The 12,026-nt window shown below is 39.8% G+C and overlaps 1 protein-coding gene across 2 annotated transcripts in view; it reads right to left on the reverse strand.

Moving 5' to 3' along the window:
- ano3 (anoctamin 3) overlaps positions 1-12,026 on the reverse strand; it is a 36,733-nt gene that overhangs the window by 20,215 nt on the left and 4,492 nt on the right. Inside the window, exons 1-2 of one of the 2 annotated variants that reach the window (XM_044036393.1) lie at positions 9,861-10,082; positions 478-684 (exon numbers count right to left, since the gene is read on the reverse strand). In XM_044036393.1, coding sequence (XP_043892328.1) covers positions 478-684; positions 9,861-9,906 — 253 coding nt within the window. In that variant the 5' untranslated portion in view covers positions 9,907-10,082. Of the gene's footprint in view, positions 1-477; positions 685-9,860; positions 10,083-12,026 lie in introns of those variants that run through there. The other variant, XM_044036392.1, reaches the window with a different exon arrangement.

The following is a 12,026-nucleotide window of genomic DNA, read 5'->3' on the forward strand; positions in this document are numbered from 1 at the left end:
GTGAATCTCTTGTAGCATTAACACACACTCTATTTTACACATGCTTTAAATGTTGTTATTATTATATTAAACGCGACCGATTGACTGATTATTCAGACGGCCAATTAATTAGGTCATGTTTTAAAGAAGTTACCTGTTTCATGTATTAAATATTTAGTTGATACACTTTTTAAATTTCAATTATATAGTGCTGATTGGAGAGAGTAAGTGTTTTTCAATAAATGTTGAAAATTAAGCAAATTAAACACATTTCTGTTATTTTTGCTATATTTTATAGCAGATATAAAACTTAAATTAAGCTTACTGGCATTAAACCTAAAATTCCCCCCATTCATTTATTTTCTTTTTGATATCATACTTTACTTCAGAGAGAACCTGCAACAAAGCTATACTTTAAAATCAACACACACCAGTGGTGCCACTCCTCCACGACTGAAGCATCGCATCCATTAACCAGGTTCCTCACATGAGACTGACCTGTCTGTGGGGGGAGAAGGCTGCAGGAAGTGCTGATGCCCTGAGTCAGAACTTCCACATCTGGTTTGGGCTCCGGGCTCAGAGGCACAGAAAGGAAGTGGTTGAGGTTGATTGGGTGAGTCTGACTCTGGGCGAGGCATGGAAGGCTGCGGCGAGACGGCTTCAGGCTCTTCTCCTTCGGGATCTCGCTGATGCTCGTGTGCATGCCTGAGGATGAGAAGAACAGGGGAGGGGTGTTTTTTCTCTTGAAATGGTTGGTGTAGTGATTAGCACTCTTGCCTTTGTAGCAAGAAGACCTGGGTTTGCAAACCGATCAGAACAAGGGCCTTTCTGGAGTTTGCATGTTCTCCCTGTGTGTGCAGATTTGGGGATTAGGCATCTAAAGTGACCGTAGGTGTGAGTGTGAGTGGATGGTTGTTTGTCTCTATGTGTCCCTGTGATGGACTGCCGATCTGTCCAGGGTGTACACCGCCTTTCGCCCTATGTCAGCTGAGATTGACACCAGTGCCCCCCTGCCCCTCATGTGGAGGATTAAACAGTAAAAGATGGATGGATATTAAGGCTTAAAGACTTAGAAATAAGGACATATTTAAGTCAGTGGCATTTGCAGTGAAGGGTGAACTTTGAAGCTTTGATGAACAATCAGCCACAGCCACAAATATTCCTGTGGAAGAGCCAATTTTCAGGTATGACATTTAACACATAGAATTTTATATTGCATTAGTCAATAATACTAAAGAGGGTTATAACACTAGCTACAGTATTGAAGTGTTGTTGGTCACTAGGGAGACTACAATCAGTTATGTAATCATTTATATGTGAGCATCTAATTCATTTGTTTTTAGATAGATTTGTCTTATTAGTTAGAGTATGTAGGACTATTTTATTAAAGACATTAAAACATTTGTTGTTGTTTTTTTACATAAAATGATTGCTTGATTGTTTTATTTAGATTTTTATTGGCTGTTTTCAATTATGTCATTTCTGCATCATATATGTTGAAAAAAAACTATTGACTGTGATGTTAACGCCTGATAACAAAAGTAGATAACAAAAACATTTGTTTTTTTACAGATGAGTAGTAAAATGGAGGGAGGGAAGGAGGGAGAAACCAGTCATCAGCTGGTCCATCCATTTATGGACTACAGTGCTGGTGATGATGTCTGTCCTTCAGAGAGGAGTGCATCAGAACCATCAACTCAATAACGTCAGGACAAGCAGCACGAGGGTGTAACCACAACACTTAACTACATACACACAGTGTGTGCTCGTTAGTCAGCAAACAAAGCTAAGCACGTTCATTTTAAGCTGTATACAAACAGTCACCTTCTCATTGATATGTCATTAAAAGCATCCAACCCTCCATTAGCTTTACAATGATCTCTTTGTGAGGATCGAGGAGGCAACTGGGGCCGCTCACAGCCAACACTGGGAAACAAGGAGGGTAAAACTTGGACATATTGATCAGCCTATAAACGGGCTGACATAAAAGACAATCAATCATTCAAATGTACATGCCATTTCAAATGAAAGTGCATGTGTTGGGACTGTGAAAGGAAGCAGGGCTGACAGAGGGAGAACAAGCAAACTCCCCAGCAAAGCTTTGGCTGAACCAGGATTTAAAACAAGAACATTCACTCAGTGTGTTATTCTTGTGGTGGGGCAGTGCTAACCACTTATTAATGTAGAGGCTATTTTCAAGGTCATTCTAGCTATGAAAGAACAATTGTGTGGTGGTGGACAAGACATGAATAACACCTTTAATACTCCTGCAATGATAAAGTGTAAAGAGAAGGTTAATAACAACAATGACCATCTGGCAACAGGAGCAGCACGCTGTATGTGACCTTCACAGCAGGAAGCAGCTTCAGTGGTGCAGGTCCTGATGAATTTATTTATGACTCTCTCACTCTCTTTCTGATGAGAGTGGGGTTCACCTCCAGTGAGGAATTCTTCCAGTGACTGTCCTGAAATGTGCAGATGCATTGATAATTCAGGATGCAATCACTCACTCCCATGTCAATGATCTTAGTTTTCTATTGATGTCAGAATGGAGACAGTTGAAGGCGTGAGCCCATAGAAGACATGAAACATGCAGTGGATATTTACACTGATATGATATGAAGTGAATGATAGCAGTGAGCTCCTGCTACAGGCGAAACTGAACAACTGAGAAACCCAAAGAAGAAATGTGTGGATTATACCAGAATTCATTTTTTTTCTTAAAGTAGTTTGAAATAAGTATGTCAAATATAAAACGGTCACTTTAAATTTGATATTATGCACAAAGCTTGATTTCCCTGTGTATATACTCTGCTTTCTTTACCGTTTTTATTTTGAAAGGGGCCCCAGTTGTCCCAGTTACATCTACAATGACATATTATAATATATTTTATGGACCAATGAGCGTGAAGGTCAGTTTCACTCTGCAGCAAACACAGAAATGACACGCTTTATGACTGGACAGAAGAAAGTGCCACTGTTCACTGTCTCTGTGGGTTGGTTTAAAAAGTTGATGGATTTTACTTCACAGGTTCAGTGAGAAGACCCTGCCTCATTTCTTCCCATCACGATACAGGGGAAAAACAATGTGTATTAGCCAGATGCACAAAATGCACTTTTAGTGCTACCCAGGTGGTTAAGGTAATCCCAACAGACAGCAGCGAGACTCAAAATGCTGGAGATGATGAATCAGATCAGTGTGAGCTAATGGGCCTGTAGGGGTAAAGCTATGTGGTCCCAGAAGATGCTCAAAGTTTAAAATAGACCCACAAATTAGACAGAGCTGGTGTGTGAAAATGCTTTCATGGAAATTTCAGGGACAATGTGTCAATGGAAAAAAGAAAATCACTGATCAAACCTCTGGATATCAAATACATAATAACAGTTATCAGACAATGACTGCCCTGCTGCAAAGCTTTAGCTTCATCTCAAGTTTATTCTGAAGCAGCATTCTGTGGGTCTAAATAAATATATAAATGATTAATCTAAAGTGAAACACTGCATTTAATCTCACTGTGTGTTGGCTGGTTTATCAGGAGGAAGTTAATCCTGAGTGTACATTGACTGTACAACATATATGTGCATGTGTGTGTGAATAGGAGTGTCTGTGGGCCCTGCACAAGGAGCAGGAAGGAAGTGACAGAAGAGGATCATCAGAAAGTAAAAGAAGGACAAGAGGAGGCAGAGGGGCTTGGCGCTCACCGTGAGGAGGCGTGAGAGAAATATCTCCATAACAAAGAAACTGGGGCGGAGCTGGATTAGCCTCAGAGAAGGTTGTGATCTGGGATTTAGATCTTTCCTGTGCAATTTATCCATGAGTGAGATTCAAACATTTTTGGGCATGTAGAGTGTAGAATAATATTCTATACAAACAGGAAAAGCCATTGTGGCTGCATATATTGGTTTGCATTTGTGGCAAACTGCTGTCCTGCCTGTCAGAAAAAGTACACATTTCTCTGGCATTGGCAAACAATACTCCTCTGGTAGTCCCTGCGGCCAAACTACTCTGAGCCGGATTCAGGAAGTAACACACCATATTTTACGGTCAAGTACAGGTTGCCAGAAGCAACAGAAGCAAAACATGGCGGTGAAAGTGAGACAGACCTGTCCAAGATTTGAAGTTCCAAGAAGTTATTGCTGTTTTTCCATCGTCAGCCATTGATTGAGACCTGAGCAACTGAAGCATGTATTATTAGATTATCTGCAAGAATGGTGCACAAAGTACCAGAGAATTCAGGTCAGTGGGTTGTTTCCCATCATGCCTCTGTGTTTCCTCATTCTATATCTTCAATTATTTATCCACGGTCAGACTAACACACTTTCAGCATTACAGCTTTTAACTGAGGGGGAACATTCTGCATCGGGAACTTTTTCGGTACACATTATTATAGTTTTACTTATAGAGCGCATTTCAGGGGACGCAACATTGGCATAACATGTGGTATGTTGACACAAAAATGATCATACGTGGAGGCTGGACTGAGGCGAGGCCAGCAGCACTGCCAACAAAGTTGCTCTCCAAGAGTGTGTTTCATCCTCTGCTTGGCACTATATCAATGAACACATATACAGAGGATTTAGATGGTTTCATAGCAGCTGCTGAATATTTGGGCTCATATCTCATGTCACATGGTAAGTGCTCAAGGCACACCAACATTTCTTTTACACCAAGAAAATAACCATGGTCTCAGGGTGGGAGCATAATTTGTGGGAAAAAAACATGTGTTTGCTTTATTCACCTGACAATCCATCTGACTCTTAAAAATCATGGTTTTTAACAGCTATTTTTCTTCAGTTTGTATATTATATACTCATCCTGTGTGCCCGTTGTTTGTTTGTTATCGGGCTCACTGTCCTTGCCTGGCTGCCTCCCTTCTTTATCTCTGCGCTCCCACTTATCTCTGTCAGCTTAGAGTCAGCTGTGGTGAAATGTCCTCCCTTATCTGGAGTTTCCATTTACATCTGTCTACTGGAGACTGTTACATGATGATATATTCAACATAATCTCTGCACTTAAGTCTGAATCTGAGTCGAGTTTTCACCTAATTAAGAAAATGCCAAAGGCATGCCATTCATTTGACATAAAATGACTAACCTACATATATATATATATATATATATACATATACATATATATATATATATATATATATATATATATATATACATATATATATATATACAGTATGTACATATAATGCAAGTCTGTCTGTCTGTCTCTTGATCACATAACTCTCCAACGGTTCGCTTCACAGGCGTCAAACTTAACTTGAAGAGTGACTTACTAAGGGCCCCAGTGTGTGCAGTGACAACTTAAGTGTTTGAATTAGAAAAGCAAATTCAACAGATATCGGTAGAAATCCTCAAAGGCGCTTAAGGTGTTAGCAACTACAACATAGGCACATAAAGAACCGGTACTGCACTAGTTGTATAAATGATTGGCTAACCTATTAAATTAAGAGGTAAGTGACTAAGACTGTAGCTCCTACAGTCACACAGTGTTGCTTTTATTTTGGTTTTAATAACACTGAATGACATTAAATGTACTTTATAACACATAGTTTAGTATTCTGGCCATATCTTCATAACTTCAGTGCACATTTTTCAACTCCAAATCACATAAACTTGAACTCTATTTGGATTCAATCATATATAGGTAATGTGTTAAGAGGAAGAATGTGAGCTTAAATGATTAACGATTGTCAAATTGTCAAATACTCTTTGAATGACTTAACAACTGAGGCATCAAATACACACACGGAGAAGAAAAAATAGATACAAAAGGCTTAAAAAGAAGACATTCACTCCAAGACACCTTGTAGTCAAACACGACGGCCAATAAGATTGACAAGATGTCATGGTTGGGAGAAAAAAGAAAACAGATATATAACAGTTTGAGTAAAAGCTGAACATGAGCAAAAGGGAGGAAATTTAGTTTCTAAATAATAAAATAATAACAACTCTCTTCTCCTTTGTGCAACATTCAGGATTACAAATTAAATCTAATATATATCAAAGTCTCTTCTGTCTGTCACATGCAGCTGGACCCATTAACCTGACCTTGAGCACACCCTGCAGATTTAGAGCAGATGGCAATTGTTTTGTTTTTTTAACCAGTGGTTTAAATTCATTCAGCAGCCTGTTGTATAGTCCTAACACAACCTCCAGATTGTATCATTTGATCAGATTAAACATTCTTCCTTGTCTCTCAATCTGTATTTCCCAATTCCTTTAATACCACACTATCTTCTTATGCCCCCTGATTGCTTGTGACTTCTACTACGTCATGGGATTTCTTTTTTTTTTTCTTTTTTTTTTACGTAAAGCCTCTGTTGTGTCCGCGGGAACACATTATCATCTGGACTGCGTCATCTTCAGTAAACAACATCAAGCATTATGTTGACAACATTTCAGTTCCGCGATTACTCCATCGTCACAATAATCTGTGCGTTTAGATTTGATTAAAATGCAAGAATAACGACTTTGCACTCCCACATAACTTTGGGGTGTAATGTCCTTATAACCTAGCAACAAAACAGCCACTGACTACTTAAGGAGTGTGAACGTGCAGACTGCAGACAACACACACACACGTACACACACATGCAGAACAAAGCAGCCTCTTTGTTCTGTGATTTTGTAAACTGTTTTTCTACCTGGCAGCATTTTGATGAGAGGCACTTGTGTGAAGCATTATCATCTTACATAAACCCATGTTTTCTTAATAGTCTACACTAACCTGTTCAAATAATCACAGATGATACTGTACGTGTGTGCTCCTCAAATCTGTCCTGAAATTAGTGTCTGTATCTATAAAGCCATCTGTCTGTCTGCTTGCATAAGAGGACAGGTGGCCAGCTTAGGACTGTGCAACCAAAGTTTACAGAAACACATGGTTAACACACACATATTGTACTCATGGTTAATGTAATGCTCATGCTCAAAGTGTAGAATGTGAAGGGACAGTAGTTTAACTTGGAGAATGAAACAAATCTTCTGTGGCTGTCGACTGGTTTACATCGTTCTGCCTCTTCATGTAATCAGACACACTTGATGGTGTTAAGATCAGGACTCTGTGTGGACCGTACAGTATCATCCATCACTTCTAGGTCTCCTTGTTCCTCTTTCTGCTGATGATAGTTCTTAATGACATTGGCTGTGTGTTTGGGGTTATTTTCCTGCTGCAGAATACATTTGGGGCCAACCAGGCGCCTCTCTGATTGTATTGCATGATAGATCTGCATCTGCTTGTATTTCTCAGCGTTAAGGAAACCATCCTGACCAAATCCTCAACTCCATTTGCAGAAATGCAGCCCCACACTTGAACGGAACCATCACCATGCTTCAATGTTGCCCGGCAGATAGTGCCTTCCATGAACAAACTGCCTTCTGCTACAGCCAGATATTTCAAATGTTCCATTTTCGTGCACCCTAATTCTTATGATTTCATGCATAGTTGAGCGCTTAAGTTTCCATGTCGACGGTATGACTTTTTGGGCTCATTTCTTCCATGAAGACCACTTCTGGCCAGAATTCTCCAGACAGTCGATGGGTGTACCTGGGTCTTACAGGTTTCTGCCAGCTCTGAGCTGATGACACTGCTGGACATCTTCAGATTTCAAAGGGGCGAAAGCACAATGTGTCTCATGTACCACACACTAAGTTCCCTTGGCTGAGCACCGTGTCAGCTATCCTCAACGTTGCCTGTTTGATTGTGCTTTTTCAAAAGAGCTTGAACACCACATCTTGAAACCCCAGGCTGCTTTGAAATATTTGCCTGGGAGAGACGTTGCTGATGTAGTATAACCACCTTGAGTCTTGTTGCTGGACTTAGTCTTACCAGGGTGTATGACCTGTGACATGAAAATGTCTTCCATATCCTCACCATGGAACCTAAATGTTTTGCCTCAGTTTATGTTTAAAAACTGTTGCTTTTTGCCCTTAAATAAATTTGAAACCACAATTAAACATATTTTCTGCCTTCTCTCAAGAAGGAACTTCATCTGTCAAGTTATTGTTAGAACTAATTTGTTTTTATTACAATATGTTTTGGGCTATATGACCCAACCCCTTGTCCGTTCTGCATGTGGGTCAATGAGATTAAATACAAATACATCACATGTCAATGTAAATATCCTGGCTTATTGCAAATACGCTCACACCCTCATTCAGCAGGGCATCCCTCAGTCATGAGATTTCATGCTGCTCAGCTCAGCATCATCTCATCCCTCAACCCTTTCATCCTCTTCAGCCAGGTACTGAAACACAAGGAGGTCATCTGCCTCATTTCTGATCTTCTGTCAGCATGAGAAACAGGAACTTCCCCCTGCCATCTTTCTAAATATAGACAACAGGCACATGTATAATTAATACCAAGTGTTAAACCCACCCAGTATTAAACCCACTAATATCAGTCTAAGATTATTGCTAGTGCTTCGGTGTAATGGTTAATTACTTGATATCGGTAATTACTTAGATTTGATCAAATCTACTCAATTGTGGAAACCAGATGTCTTTCTTTCACTGCACAGTTTGATACACGATCTACTGAGTTACCGTCGGCCCCTGCATTAGTCAGTGTCTGATGTCTCACATTGCTTCTTTTATAACTTGCTGAGTGGAGATGCGTTTTACAACATTTTTATGCCTCAAATCATTTTTTTTTATGACTTTCATTACCTCACAGCTATGAAATGACAGAGTTGCATGTTAATGCTTCTATCTAATGCAAATACTTAATATAATATTATTGTTAAGCCTACTGAATATTTCAATGCATTCACAAATGCAACTGTCCAATAATTGTATTGTGGACCGCTCTTGGGAAAATGAATATTAGTTAATATCCATGTTGCATTCATATCTACTGCACGCTGGCCTGTAGCCTACAATAATGACACCATACAGCAGGGGTGTCAAACATATGGATTGCAGGCCAGAACCGGGACACCCAAGGGTCCAATCCGGCCCACAAATTTCCCATTATGATTACAGTCTGCCCATAATGTGAACAACTATATTGGTCAGATACCTGTGACTAAATGTTTCGTGACTTTGTAGATCCACTGTGATCTGTAAGTTGTTGTTTATAGGTTATTATTTTACTGGTCCAGCCCACTTGAGATCGAATTGCGTTGTGTGTATGTGAGCCCTGAACTAAGATGAGTTTGACACCCCTGCCATACAGTATGTCCCATAAAGTGGATAAAATATCAAATAACATACAAGACACTGTCAAAAATGGATACTTTAAAAGTATACATTTTATCTTTTTTTTTTTAAAGATACTCACTCTCACACTCAAGGTCAATTTATAGTGTCCAATTCACCTGCCAGAAAGAACCCACACACACACACTGGGAAACTCAAACCAGTGACCTTCTTGCTGGGAGGCAACAATACTAGCCACCTTACCACCATGTAACTTCAATTGAAATTCAAAAAATGAAATATTTTTTTCTAACTTCAAAGTATGAAATGTAATATTTGTATGCACATGATTTTACATCTATAATTTCAGATTATATATTCAACTTTGCACTATACTTTTTATTCTTTACTCTAATCTGCTTGCTTTTTATTCTTCTTTGCACGGTGTCGATGCACAATGACAGGCCACCTTCCCTTCCTCGTGTCACTGCATGTATTGCTCGATCGTTGCTCGTGACAGATACAAATCTTTGAATCCAAAGCGCACGAAGTTAAGAAGGTCGTAACGCGTCAACTCTGCGTCACAAGTGGAGCAAGTGGAGAATCCGACTCCGAGAGTGCAATTTCCCACCACAAACTCTTCAACTAGAGAGAAAAGTCAGCACACATCAAACTTGGCTCCAAAATAAACCACCAGAGGACGCGGAAGAACCTCATCATACGAGACCAACCTTTCTGCTGCTTGAAGGACTGGATTGATCCCGAGTGGTGCACCATCGCGACGATCCCTCGGTTTCCAGGGGTGATTTAAATCCCGTGTTTGGAAAAAACGAATCGCACCATACATGAAGAACTATGTTGAGAGAGCGTCAGTGTTCTCTCAGCATCCATGCCGCCTCACGATAACACGGCCGATGCGCAAACCCCAGCAACACCTGTCTAAGCTCCGCATGCTCCCTCCCTCCTCTCCTCCTCCTCAGCTCCCCAACCATCACCATCCACGGCTGTTGTCATGGTGATGGGCGGTAGGGGAGGTCCTGAGATGGATACGTCCCCTTTCGTCCTGATTTACTGACTCCAAATAGGCTATTACCAGGGCCAGCAGATCTCTATGGACCGTCAAGGGCATATATACAGTATATACTGTATATTGATTCATTCATCAATCATTCACATTTGCACATTTTGAGAGCTGAGTTATAGTATCGGGAACTATTAGCTATGAAAGATACAGTTAGGCTGATATGCTGACTAAATTATTATGTAATCCCACCAATCTCCAATAATGAGACAGACTCCCCCCGTTATTTCTGTCATGACATTTCACTGCCATCACAAAAAAGAATGACATGTAACTGTAGCCTAATGAAAAAATCATTGGGAATTCATCCTAAATATAGCTTACATTTAAAGATGCATACTGTATATATCAGATTGTCTGAAGCCACTGAAGATCAGGCAGAGAAACTCTAAACAATCAATACTATACAGTAACTTCCTACTACAGAGCTCAGATCAGCTGTTCATACACACACTGCTGATGCAGACGGCCGGGGTTCCCTTGCTTGAGAGCAAATATAAGATCTGTCATGAAACCTGAAACCAGGGTGGTTAAATGACAGCAGTAAAGTTTAATAGCCTAACGTTAGCCTAATATTAAAACTGAAGGGACTATTCCCCCCCCAGATTGATTTACTGTGAATTGGCTTAAATGGTAAAGAAATGTAAATTAATGTTTGTATTTAAAAAGTTATATAAGTTAGCAGAGACATGAGTTCAAATTATATGATGACAATAGCTACAGATAATGAAATACAACAGAAAGTTGCCTCCACATTTATTTTAGGTCTTTATCTGCGTATACCATTACTGAAAGCATATCATTGTTTTAGCTGCAAGGTCACTGGTCTTGTCTCAATGTCAGCAACATTTGGCTGCAGATAAGCGGATCAGAATCACAGTAACAGGGTTCACACTTTTGTAATACGTCTCTCTGTCTGTGCTGGTATTCTGCTTGGTAGTTTGGCATCTGTCATACATGCAGATACCATCTGCTGTCTCCAAGCACAGCATGCATCTCCTCCCACTGTCATGATATTTATTGAGCACCGGTGGCAGGTCTGTGTGCATCAGCCTCAAAAACACGTCAATGAATTATCAGGTAACTACATGTCTCTTCCACAGGGCCTGTAAATAAATAAGCAAGCAGCTCATTTACATGGTCAGTGCTGTTTCCCTTCCATTCCTGCCTCTGAGTTTAGAGATTTAGGTCAGATGAGAGGGTTGCAGAGGGAGCAAGGTTTTAGATGAATACACTACTGCCACCCTGTGGTTAAACACCAGCACAGCATTATTTACATCAGGGTAAAAGCACAGACATGAAGTACTTCCATGAAGTGTTATAATGTATCACATTGAAATTCTTACATCCTCAAATAAAGTTAATTATCATGTCTATACAGTTCTTTTTACAATTAAAACAAGAAATCGTATGTTTCATTTAGTTTAGCTGTATCAAGTAATCAATGAATTATCTGTAAAACAACACTGTTACATTATGATGGTAGTAGGTTTCTATGCATGATAAAATATGTTGAAATTTGCAATAAAATGTTCCAGTCAAAGGCATTTTTATAAACAAGTTAGAGAGAGAGAAATGTTTAAAATCACATTGGAAACCAGTTTAAAGCTGTGGCTTCCATCATTGTCAACACATTTTAAGAATCAAAACGACTGCGCCGCACTATCTGAAGAGGTCCCTGAACGACAATGACATGTAACATCAAGACTTTCAACTAAATTACTGCTGATGGCTCGTTCTGGCGCTTGACAGCCGAGGGATCTGCTGATGCTGTCGTTTTCAAAGTTCAGAGCAAACCATTCAACTGTGGACGAAC

Source organism: Solea senegalensis, linkage group LG10 (assembly GCF_019176455.1).
Source record: "Solea senegalensis isolate Sse05_10M linkage group LG10, IFAPA_SoseM_1, whole genome shotgun sequence".
NCBI lineage: Eukaryota > Metazoa > Chordata > Actinopteri > Pleuronectiformes > Soleidae > Solea > Solea senegalensis.